The sequence below is a fragment of the Leishmania braziliensis genome, contig 26 (genome assembly GCF_000002845.2).
Source record: "Leishmania braziliensis MHOM/BR/75/M2904 WGS CADA00000000 data, contig 26, whole genome shotgun sequence".
Lineage (NCBI taxonomy): Eukaryota > Euglenozoa > Kinetoplastea > Trypanosomatida > Trypanosomatidae > Leishmania > Leishmania braziliensis.
This window is the reverse complement of record NW_004058007.1, coordinates 1-11,493: the sequence shown is the minus strand read 5'-3', so window position 1 is coordinate 11,493 and position 11,493 is coordinate 1. Positions and strand designations below refer to the sequence as shown.

The 11,493-nt window shown below is 59.9% G+C and overlaps 2 protein-coding genes across 2 annotated transcripts; both read right to left on the bottom strand.

Annotated features, from left to right (window-relative positions):
- Nucleotides 1-555: 555 nt before the first annotated feature.
- LbrM_21_2170 (hypothetical protein, conserved) lies at nucleotides 556-1,539 on the bottom strand (the record flags this gene model as incomplete). Its single annotated transcript, XM_001564868.1, has 1 exon — nucleotides 556-1,539. One exon carries the CDS (start codon nucleotides 1,537-1,539, stop codon nucleotides 556-558), a length of 984 nt encoding a protein of 327 aa, XP_001564918.1.
- Nucleotides 1,540-2,755: 1,216 nt separating this feature from the next.
- LbrM_21_2160 (hypothetical protein, conserved) lies at nucleotides 2,756-7,972 on the bottom strand (the record flags this gene model as incomplete). The annotated part of the gene is made up of 1 exon (XM_001564867.2): nucleotides 2,756-7,972. One exon carries the CDS (start codon nucleotides 7,970-7,972, stop codon nucleotides 2,756-2,758), a length of 5,217 nt encoding a protein of 1,738 aa, XP_001564917.1.
- Between the last annotated feature and the right edge of the window lie 3,521 nt (nucleotides 7,973-11,493).

The window sequence follows — 11,493 nt, the reverse complement described above, 5'->3', positions numbered from 1 at the left end:
CCCCGCCCACAAATCCACACAGGCACCACATTCACATTCCCTTCATGTGCGTGTGCGTGTGTGGTGAGGATGTCAGCGCATGTCTACACCTTTGCACCAGTACACAGGGAGACACCGATACACATGGGTGGTTAGGGGCGCACTGACGCGGCGCTTTCCGGGGTTTGCTGACCGTTCCGTATAGAGCCACCGGCATACGTACAACGAGCTCGTCTGTGTGACATGCACCACGTCGACGAGGGAGTTGAAAGAGCAGAGAAAATGGGTGCGAGCAGTGGGGGAGGGGAAAGTGCGACTGCTCTTTTCGGGAGAGGGAAGGCCGATGCTCACGCAGGCCCGGTTTAAGTACCATCACTCACCCACCCACACACGGTTGGTTGCCACCGTCCCCACGACCGCCGCCCCCCCCTTTGACATCCCCCTTCCTTTATCCGGCAGACCCCCTTCACCTTTACACCACCGTGCCGTGCTCTTGCCACCAGCTTACCCAGGCCTCGCCGGCACTTAACGATGTAGCGAGAGGAGGATAGAATGCGAGGATGCATCGATTGGGCTTCACAGCGGGGAGTAGCCCAGCTCTATGTACCGCGCGCGCAGCACTTCTTCATCCTCTGTGTCTTCCGCTTGTTGGTGCTGCTGCGCCTCCACATCCTCGTTACCTCCGGCCAGCAAGCCAAACCGAAGTCCGGCATCTAGGTCGTCATCTTTGTCCGGGCCCTCCGCGCCATTCCTGTCGTCGCCGTGGGAGGACCACTTACCATATCGTCTTGTGTGTATTGCCGCTGTTGTCTCAGCGTGCTCCTCGACTAACATGTCTGCCTCGTGCGAGGCCAGTCGCTGAGAAGAGGCGCCATTTTTCAAGGCTACGGCCTCGGCGATAACGTCAGGGCGGTGCTCGGCTACCATGTCGACCACCAGCTGACGGACTGCAGCGAGAAGCTTGAGAGCATCTGCATGCGCATCGACTTCATTTAGCTGTTGGGACTGCGGCGTGGTCGCAGAAGCCAGTTCCGTCACTGCGGATGACGACAGTGTCGGTGAGGCAGTCACGGCTGCCGCTCCTGCTGTTGATCCCGCGGTGTCCGCATTCAGCAGTTCGTGCAGGAGTTGTGCGTGCGCCAGGAGACCCTCGTACGCCTTCTGAATCGACTCGACACAGCGGCCCAATTCATCCAGGTTCACGCTCGCCTCGCAATAGCGCCTACGGCAGTCCTTGTTGATGTCGTGGCTGTGTGACGATACTATGGCCTCTTCCTGGTGCTGGATCTGAGCCTCCTTCGGCATCGCCTTCGGTAAAGTGACCTCTCTGCAACCTTCAAGTCCGCCACTGGAGCTCAGCTGCACCTCAACACCGCCAAAGTAACCGAGTCGCTCGCTCACGGCGATACGCACGGCCTCCTTAATGATCTCCTGCTCCATCATCGGGTCCCCCAGGTCTGCGAGCAGGCCCAGGTTGAGCGGAATGTCCAGTGAGCCCTTCACCTCTACATGCACGCATGTCGTGGCAGCGATGCGGCCGCCGCTGTGGATGCTTTTCATTCTCTGTTAGAAGCGCACTAAGGAAGGAAAGAAAGCGGAAAATAAAGCGCCGCAAGAGAGGAGAAGGGGAAGACCAGCGCACACTGAGAACTTCGCTGGTCATGCATATCTGTGCGCGTGCGTGTGTGGGTGGGTGAGACTTCGCGAGGAGGAGAAGGTCACCAAGGAAAGGCGAAGGGGGTGGTGAGCAGACGTCGTGCGGGGTGATGCTCCGGAGTGGTGGGGGGGGTGGGGGAGAGTAACAAAAAGCACCACGGCACAACCAACGGGTCACGTACTGTTGGAGTAAAAAGTATTGGCGCTAAGCGATGGTGCGGTTGTTAAGTGGCGTGTGTGTGTGTGTGGTGGAGGTGAGGGCGAGAGGAGGCAATGGGGAAGAGAAAGCAGGAAACGTGGTGAAAAGGGGCACTCTTGGGTGCTGGAGCCGGTGCGGGTGTGTTAGATATGGAGTACGGGGGGATGCGAGTGCGCGGAGGATGTAAGGCGTCGTGTGCCTGGGCTTCTGTGAGTGTGTAAAAAGTGTCTGCACGTGGGTGTTTGTTTGTGCGGGTAGTCGAGGTGGTGGTGGTGGTGGTGGTGGCGCGTATTATGCGCGTGCGATCTCAGCACGTAGGCCTCGCGAGACAGAAAACAAAAAGAAATCGAGAATGGGGGGGGGAGGGGAGGGGAGGGAGAGTGTCGAAGGTAGAAGAGAGGGAGTGAGGGAGGGATGCTCCGAGTGGTACTTCTCGCTACCCCCCACTCCCCATTGATGTGTCTGCAGTGTCATGGAAAGTTTGCCCTTACCTGAAACAAGCAAAGCACGCAGCAGGATCATGCGTGTCATCCTAGGCCTCAGCAAAGACGAGCGAGCATGGGAAGGTGGCGCTGAGGAAGACGAAGGGGATAGAAGGATTCCACTGCAGCTCAGCTGTTCGGCCTCTGGGTGCTGTTCCCTCTTCTCCCGACGTGCATAAGCACCTACTTGTGGCTTTGTATGGGGTGGTGGCGGAGGTCCGTCTATGTGTATATATGTGCATGTTGGGAGATGCGTCCGTCAGTACCGTGTTGCTTGTCTACAACAGGCGAGGGGAGGGAGGAGGGATCCTCTTTGATGACACACGGGGGCGGACAGGCGCATTGTGGTGCGCGGATGCTTGCGGTGCCTGCGATGCAACAGTGTCGTGTTGGTCCCCTCTTTACCCCTCTCGCACTCGCGCACACACGTGTAAGAGCGTCACAGTGCGTCCATCACGCGCGTACCGCGAACGCAGAAGAGCTGCCCGTACTCCGTCTCGTGCTGCGTGATGTCTCGGCGGAGCTGCTCTGTCAGTCGCCGCAACTCCACTTGCAGCTGCTCGAGCTGCCTGCTCTCCGCCTTGCCTCGAGTTTTGGTCACGGGCGAAACGGCTGCAGACGTAGTAGCGCTCTTCCCACCATCGGTAAACGCGTCTGATAACGATGGAGAAGAGGTGGAGACGTCGACACGTACAACATCGTCGTTATCGTAATCGCCCTCACCGGCGCTGGCGCGCTTCAGCATAGCGTCACACCTCTTGTTAATAGAGAGTGCGGCTAAGGGCGGCCCATCGGCTAAGGTGCGCAGTTGTCGCTGCACATACTCGCGACGTGTCAGGGCCTCTAGGAGCGGCAGCTGCGCCTCCAGCCGTCGCTGCTCCTGTGTCAGCGCGTTCTGCAACTCCGCCGCTGGTGCTTCTTGAGCGAGCGAGTCTGTGTAGTTAAGGAAGGAGCGCTGATCGTCAGGGGGCACCTCGAGCACGTCCCACAGCTGCCGAAGACGTTGTGCGGCCTTTTGTAGAAGATCGTCACGCGACTCCTGCTCTTGGCTGTGGCGATGGTTCTGATGGTAATGCGCGGGCGACAGTTCGACAGGAGCAGCAGGAGAAATGGGCAGAGGACTTCCCTCCGAGGTCGCCAAGTACGGCGCAGCGGGAGTAGAGACGCCCGAGAAGGCTGCGGTACCGCTACCGCGTCTCCTGCAGAGCGGCGTTTGGGACTCTGGAGCTGTCACAAGAACAGGGATGTCGGCTCTGGGAAAGGAATATGTGGACGCACCCGGCTGCTGCTGCTGCTGCTGCTGCGGTTTAGTATGGGGTGATTGACGGTGAGCGTACTGACGCTGCAGCATCTCGGCGGCAAAGCGCTGCTCCTCCTCTTCAAGGCAGCGGCGCGCAAGCTCTTCACGCTCTTCCTGTACATCATGCCGAATCTGTTCCAGCAACCCGCGGTATTCGTCGTCCAGTGCACGGTAGGCCGCTGCATGCTGCCGTTCGCATGCAACACGGAGCTCAGCCGCGTCGGCTGCTGCGGCCTTTGCGCGTTCGTCTGCGGCGCGCCGGTCACGGCGTTCATCTTCTAGAAGCTTCTGCCAGCTCTCCTGCTGAGCTTCCCACGTGGACTGGAGTGCCGCTTCGGTGGCCTCGTGCGCTTCGCGGAGTTTGCACGCCTGCGCGGTGAGATCCTCCTCATGACAAACCTGCAGTCGTGCGAGCTCCTCCTGCTGGCGCCGCTGCTGCTCTCCAAGGGCTGCTTCGTGGGCGAGAAGCAGCTCGGCCAGTTGCTTCTGCTGTTGCTCCATGAAATGGGCTAGCTTCTCGTCTGCACCAGCTTGAATGCGGTCCGCTTCGGCTTGCACGCGTGCGTACAGGGAGGCTTGTAACTCGGCGTAGCCCCGATTTTGCTCTTCCACAGCTTCGCGCAGGCTTGCGATGCTCTTCTCATACTCTGTGCGCATCTTCGCCCCCTGCTCGTCTCGAATGCGCTGCGCTAGAAGGTATGATTCCGCTTCCATGTGGGATAGCTGGCTTGCCTGCGCGTCGCAGCGCTGCCGCAGTTCCGCTATCTGCTGCTCATACAGGTGACGCACATCCCGCATCCGCGCAGATGCGGCGTTCTCGTACGCTTCACGCTCTGCATCCGCTTGCTGCTGAAGGCGCGTGATGCCATCCTGCGCTGCCGAGCGCGCTGCTGCGAGTGCTGCTGCGTGATGGGAGCGCTGAGTGGCCAATTGCTGCTCGAGCGCCTCCCTCAGCTCTCGCACGTGTGCTTCGTGTTCTCGCTCGCGCGCGTCGCAGTTCTTCTCGAACTGCACTGTCTGTTGCTGAGCCAGCGCAGAGGACGCTGCCCTCACCTGCGCGACAGCCTCCTCGTGGTGGCGACGCTGCTCTGCCAAGAGTGCAGTCGTCTTGGCTTGCTGTTGCTCTAGGAGGGCAAGATAGGGTGAGCGCACCTCCTCCTCCAGTTGCGCACGGGTGGACTCCGTCATGGCAAAGTGCTCCACTACGCGTGCAGTGGCAGCTTCAATGCTCGCATCTCGTTCCGCTGCGTGCAGCTGCTGAGCTGTGTTCCACTGCGCTTGCTCTACAGCCAGCACTTCCTGCAGCTTGGCAGCGGCAGCTTCACTGTAGGCGTCAAGCGATGCAGTGCGTACGGCCGTCCAGGCTGCTTCGCGTGCGCGCATGGCCTCTGCCTCCTGAGAGAGATGGAGCTGCTGTACACACTCCAGCTCTTGCCTCCGCACTTCTTGCCATGTGGTGAAGCGCTGCATCAGCTCGGATTCCAGCAGTCGCATCCACCTTTCTTCGGCGGCGGCTAGCTGCTCCGCCAGTTGCATCTCCATTTCTCCTCGCACGGCCCTCCGTATATCTTGCTCCATCATGGCTTGCTGTTGTGCGAGTCGGGCCCGCTCACTGCGCAAGATGGCCTCTTGTTCCTCCACCTCTTTGAGTTGCTTCGCGTGCTGAGCAGCAACGTGTGCTGTCAGCTGCTGCAGTGCGGCTTCATTGTCTTCGGTACGGCGACGCAGCCATTGTTCTTCGGCAACTTCGAGCTGTTTTTCGCGCACCGCCAGTGCATCCTCGCCGGCACGCACACGCCTCTCTGTCTCTGCTTCCATCTGGCGTTGCGCCGCAACGTGCTGCCGCTCGAGACGCTCCAGTGCCCGCTGAGAGGCCTCTTTCTCCCTCATGATGACGTCTTGGAGCTCTTCTTGGTGGGCCCTGCGCTGGGCTGCACATTTCTCCTCCAGTGCCTGCTCGCGCCGCTGTACCTCGCCGAGGAGTGCCTCCCGCAGCGCGCGGTGCTGCTGCTCCATTACGTTGCAGTCAGATTGCTGCTGCTGGCGACACTCCTCAAGCCGCGCTGACCATAGAACTACCACCTCCTTTACGGCCTGCTGCACTCGAGTCGCGTGCTCTGCCTGTGTCTCGTGCAGCTCCTTCTCGAGCTCCGCCACACGTTTCAGTGCAGTCGTTGCAGTTGTGAAGCCACCATCAGAGCTTTCACTGCTGTTGCAAGCCGCCTTGAGCTTCTCCTTGTATTGTTGCAGCACCGTATCGTAGGTCGCCTCGAGGCTTCTCAGCTGCAACACGTAGCGCGCTTCTTCGGCCTGACGCGCGTCCTGGACGGCTGCCTCGTGCGCAAGTTTCTCGCGCAGCAGCTGACCCTTCAGCTGCTGAATGTGCGACGAGAGACTCTCCTTTTCGCTTTCCAGTCTCTGCACCGCAGCCTGGGCACTCTGGAAGGCGTCGTCAGCGGCAGCGGCCAGTCGCTCTTGTTGGTGCGTGAGTTGCTCCTCCCATGCCGCTCGCTCTCTTTCGCGCTCCTGCTGCAGCTGGGCCTCCTTGGCGGCGCTAGAGCTGCGCATCTTCTCCAGGGACTCTTCGTGCATACGAGTAAGCTGCAGCACAGCGCTACGGTGCGCCTCCTGCTCCGCCGCCCACCGAGCCTGCCACCGCGAGTCCACCTTTTCCTCGACGACATGCAGCTGCTGCGCGACGGCTTCCGCCACTTGCAAAGTGCACTGCTCCACCTGACGCACTGCCTCCTGCTTCTCTGCCAACACGCGACTTACCTCCTCGTGTAGGGCGCGTATGACATTCGCGTAGTCGCGCTGCAGGCGCAGCACGTACTCGGCCGTTTCCTCCGTGGACGAGACGTACGCGCCGGCGAGACTTTCGTACGCCGCCAGGTATTCCTGACCCACCTGTGCTTGTCGACGTGTATGCTCGCGCAGCAGCTGCTCTCGCAGTGCCGTGATGTCGCGCATCGCAATGTGCAGCGTCTCCAGCTGGCGACGACTCGTTTCACGAGCAGCCGCCTCGCTGGTCGCGACCATGCGGGCGTGCTCGTCCTTCAGGAAGCTGCGCCACTGCGTCTCTCGATGGGCCACATGCTCATCCATCAGCCGCTGCCGCTCCTCCATATCTTGCTCTAGTACACGGCGATACTCCTCCTTGAAGGACTCAACTTGCTCCTGGACGGCAGCCGCGATGGTCGCATGCTGGGCAAGCTCCGTATCCACTGTGGACTTGGCCACCAACACGAGGTGCTGCTGGAGGCGCTTCGCGAGTGCGTCTTGCTGTTCTGCAAGAGTAGTCTGTAGGCGAGAAAGGAGAGCATCCTCACACGAAGCGCGAGTCTGCTCGAGGCTCTCAGCACTTCGCCCCCACTCGTCGGTGATACGCTGCAGAACGGCTTCCAGATGCTCTCGGCTGGCGGTGTCGCGGAATCGCATGAGTGACTCGTAATCGGTCAAGAGCTGAGCCGTCCGCTCTGTGATGTCGTCGTCAGATTGCCGCTGCCGCGCTTCTTCGCGCAGCTGCCGAGTGCGCTGCTGAAGTTGTGCCTGCTTTTCAAAACTATAGAGGCGCTGCATCTCCGCCAGTTTCTGCCGGGTGCGCTGAAGCTCGTCGGCCCGGTCGTCAGGCGACGAGAGTGTGGTATTGGGCGCAGCTTTTCGCGTGCCAGGCAGCGGCAGAGTCGAATCCATGACACCTGGGTCTGGGTACCACACGGCTACGCCCCGATCGTGCGACTTGACCCTCACCTCTTCGCTTCGCTGCTGGCGAACCTGCAACGATGTCGACGGCAGTGTAGGATCAAGGCCTAATGTAGCGGTTGCGGGCACCTCTGGGCGTAGCGCCGGGGCTGCAGTGGCGATGCTGTCCGGAGGCGAAGGGGAGCGCATCGGAGAGGCTCTGCTTCCCCCTTTTCCATCACTAGAGAGAGCAGCGGTATGGTGGGTCTTGCCGGGGTACTGCTGTGTCGGTTGACCTTGGCGGTTGAGCAGGTCCTTCTTGTCATTACGGTGGCCTCCGACAAGTGACTCCGACACGCTGCGATCGCGGCTGCGTGACCGTGCCACGGAGGCTGAGAGGCGTTCGTGTGCCAGCTTGATGTTTGCTAGCACGTTCGGTAGCGCTGCTTGCGAGGATTCATGCACGAGCGGTCGCTGCGATTGTTGTTGCTGCTGCAGATGTGGTTCTAGCTGTCTATGCGACCTGTAAAACTCATGGAGTCCCTCCGACAGTGTTGATGGCATGCTTACCGGCTGCTGCGGCGACGATGGCTTCACAGATGTCACTGCATGATCTACCGACTCTTGCCGTTGCTTCTGGGGACGCTGCAGTGCGGTGGAGCTTTGGCGCAGCATTTTTGAGTGTCAGCTGTGGCCCTTTATGTTTTTATTTCCAATCACGATGTTTTCTCTATAATGGGCTGTGCCTGTATGCGCGCACAACGATGGAGGCGTCCAGGGCAAAGCATACCCTACACCCCTGCCCACAAGCAGCTTGTCATGCCTTCGCGCGAAGATGGAAGGGAGGGAGGGAGAGGCAGAGCGGTGGTAGCGAACAAGAAGGCGACCACACCAAGAGAGGAAAGGAGGAGCGAAGGGATGCGAATAGAGATGCGCTGGCCACGCCCACAACGCACCGTGGGGCGATCACAACAACAAAGCGACGGGGCCTTTGGAGCCTGAGTCGGTACCGGTTCCCCACGAACCTGCAGCGACGCGATTCTCCTTCTCTTCATCGTCCTTTCCCCGCACTCCCCACTGGTGCAACGAAGCGTACTGCGGTCCTTTTTCTTTTCCTCCTGTCTCTCTCTCTCTCCTCATCATTGCTTCACTGCTCGCTGCACGAATTGGCGCTGATGATTTGCAGTGGTGGTAGTTAAGGGTTAGAGGAAAGGGGGAGGGGAGAGAGAGAGGGCGGGCGGGATGGTTAACGTTCGCCCCATGCCGGGGAGTATTTGTGTCTGCTGTTCGCCCTCTCATCGTTTATGTCTTCGCTTTTTTTGTTTCTCTCTTTTGATCGCCTTCGCGAGGTGTGTGTGTGTGTGTGGACGGGTGAGCCCCCCCCCCCCCCCCCCCACACACACACACATTGAGGCGTACAGACACGCAGGGCGTCACAGGCAGATATACACCAATGGCATCGTGCTGGCGTCTTTGTCGCTCTCTCGACAAATGTGTGGTGAAGCCGCCGGTCAGTGCGGTGAGGAAGGCAAGAAGAGAGCGAGAGTCCCTCTCGAGGCACGCCTCCTTGACACCCTTTCACCCTGGAGAACACAGCACAGAAGGTTTGAGCGGGTGCGCTTGCGCCTGCGCGTCTGCGGGCTGCTCACTGGGGAGGAGGAGACAGGCCAAACTACTGGACACTCAATGATGGTCGTCGCCAGGCGGGGGGGGGACTTGTGTATTCCGCTCGCACGGAATTTGTGTGTCTCAATCCGGTGACTTCGATGCACGTGCGGGGCATCGCCCCTTCCCCCTCCCCATCATGGCCCACCCGCTGGCTCACATCAGGGCGGGGGCTGACGCGAGCTCGCAGACACGGTAACAACAACAGCTAACGTCCTCCCCAGTATAAGCGGGAGGGAGGAGCGCGACCACGCCCGGCACGTTGTATGCCTGTGCGTCGCGGCCGGAGGCCAGCCGAGCGAAAATGGCGGAGTCCCTTCTGCAGGAGGGCAAAGCACGTTTGCAGCGAGGAGGAGAGGAGAGGCGAGACTCGCCGTCCTTCACCGCTCCTGCGTACAGCTACGCCGTACCAGGCGTACTTGTGCGCATGGTTGGCAGGTCTTTGTCGGTGGTAGATCACTTTGTGGAAGGGGATCCCAATGAAGTCACCATGATGGTGACGGGCAGAGATGCCTCAGCATGCAGGTATATGTGTGTGGATGTGAATGTGCACACGATCACGTAGGGAAGGGTTGGCTGCAGTCACGAGAGAGACAGAAAGGACTGGGAGAGCAGAGGAGGGATGGGGGTCATGCGAAGAGGAAGTTATTGTACACGTGTGCGTCTGCACAGGCAAACGAAAGGCCGGAAGGGGAGGAGGTTAGGAGTGGGCTTGTGTGCGTGCGTGTTGCCAAAGCGTCATGGCAAAATTGCGATTTGGTGTGTACACTTCCCGCGCGAAATGCGCAGCGCAGCCTCCTCGTGCGATGGCGGAGAGTCCCAGGCGGGTGTGGCACTACGGCGTCGACTAGCAGGGGATCGACCTCCGCGAGTACGTCTCTTTCGCCTGAGTACGTTGCGGTATCCGCTGTAACTGCAGCTGCTTTGACGTGGAAGTGCTCAAGGGCCTTCCTGTAGTTCTCGCTAGCACTGTCCCACCACGCGGTGGGACCGCAGAGCAGCTTGAATCGAATCAGTCCCATGCAGAAAGAGCGGAGAAGAAGCGTTGGAGGACCTCACTCGTGCGAGCACACTGACTCAGGGTCTGGTGCTCCACCCTCCAGAGGGCGGATTGTGGTGCGGCTCGTATGGCATGCTTGCCTGTAGAGGAATTAAGGAGTATGGGGTCATCAGCAAAGAAGGCGTGGTGCAGTCCGGGTGTCTAGCGGATCTCCCCATTCAGCGAGTCCACCATAATAAAGAGGAGGATAAGAAGGCTCAGGGCTGCTTCCTGTGGGGCATAGAGCGTAAACTTGACCATCTTCGATTTCGCCTTGTAGAAGTGAACGCAGCCGTGACGATCGTCTAAGAAGCCGATGACCCAGCGCGTAAGCTGCTGGCACTAAGCTGAACTTTTTCCGTGCCGCGCTGATAGCGCCGTGATCTACCGAGCCAAAGGCGCCAGCCTGGCCCGCAAGCCAGACAGCTGTGGTGGAGGCTTCTTTCTCAGATGGTCGCACAGTCGTCGCGAGGCCACTCACTCAGGTGGTTTGCACAGTTTGCTGGCCAGTGTCAAAGGACGGTAGGGCACGTAATCATCATCGAGTATGTGCGGCTGCAGCAGCGTAGCAATGAATCCCTCTTTCCGCGTAGCACGCACGCGGCCGGTGGCGACGCTCTGGCTGTAGATGTCCAGCAGCGGAGCCGCAGTGGACTTCGCGGAGTGCCATCTCGAGCACCTCCATCATGGCCGGTTTGAAGGGTGTGGGGCTGGGTTCCTGTGGAGTGCAGAAGAAAAGGGGATTGCCGAATACCGCACTGACTACTGTTGGCACACTGTCACTGACATATAGGCCTACTCTTCCGCACTGAGAGGTGGCGGCTGCCTTGCCGGATTACTGGTGTGGGCAGTGCGCGGGTGCATCGAGGGTCGCCCGGGGGCGGGGGGGGGAGGTGAGGACGTTGCAGGGCTGTACCCATCTTTCAAGAGTGGCTCTTTCGGGCTTTTTGATGAACACGTCGGAGAGAGAGAGGGCGATGCTTAGGTGACGCACAGGGTACCTTCTCGAGAGCTGCCACCCACCCACCCCTCCAATCGCGTCCGCTTTGGCATCCCGAACGCTCAATAGGCGGCTCTACCAGCCGGAGCAGCTTTCCTTGTGGCCACTGGTAAAGCAAAGAAGAAACAACAAGAGGGTGATGGACAGAGGGGTAGAGAGAGAGATGCAGAGAGAGAGAGAGAGCGGCCTATGTGCAGGGGGCACACGCACACCCATGCACAGGCAAGACGGGACCAATGCGCGGAGTCGTTATTCTTTTTGTGTTTGTTTGCAGCGTACTGGGGGCCCCCATGGCTGTGAGAGGTAAGAAGGCACGCGGAGGGAAAGAAAGGCGCCGACAGCGGGTATATAATAGTCTTCAGCACCACATCGGCAGGAAGGGTCTCCGAGGAGGGAGGGGGGAGAGAGAGACACACACATACACATGCACGCACATACACACAGGGGAGGGCCCACCAAATACCCCAGCAGGCGATACAAGCCCCCAGGAAC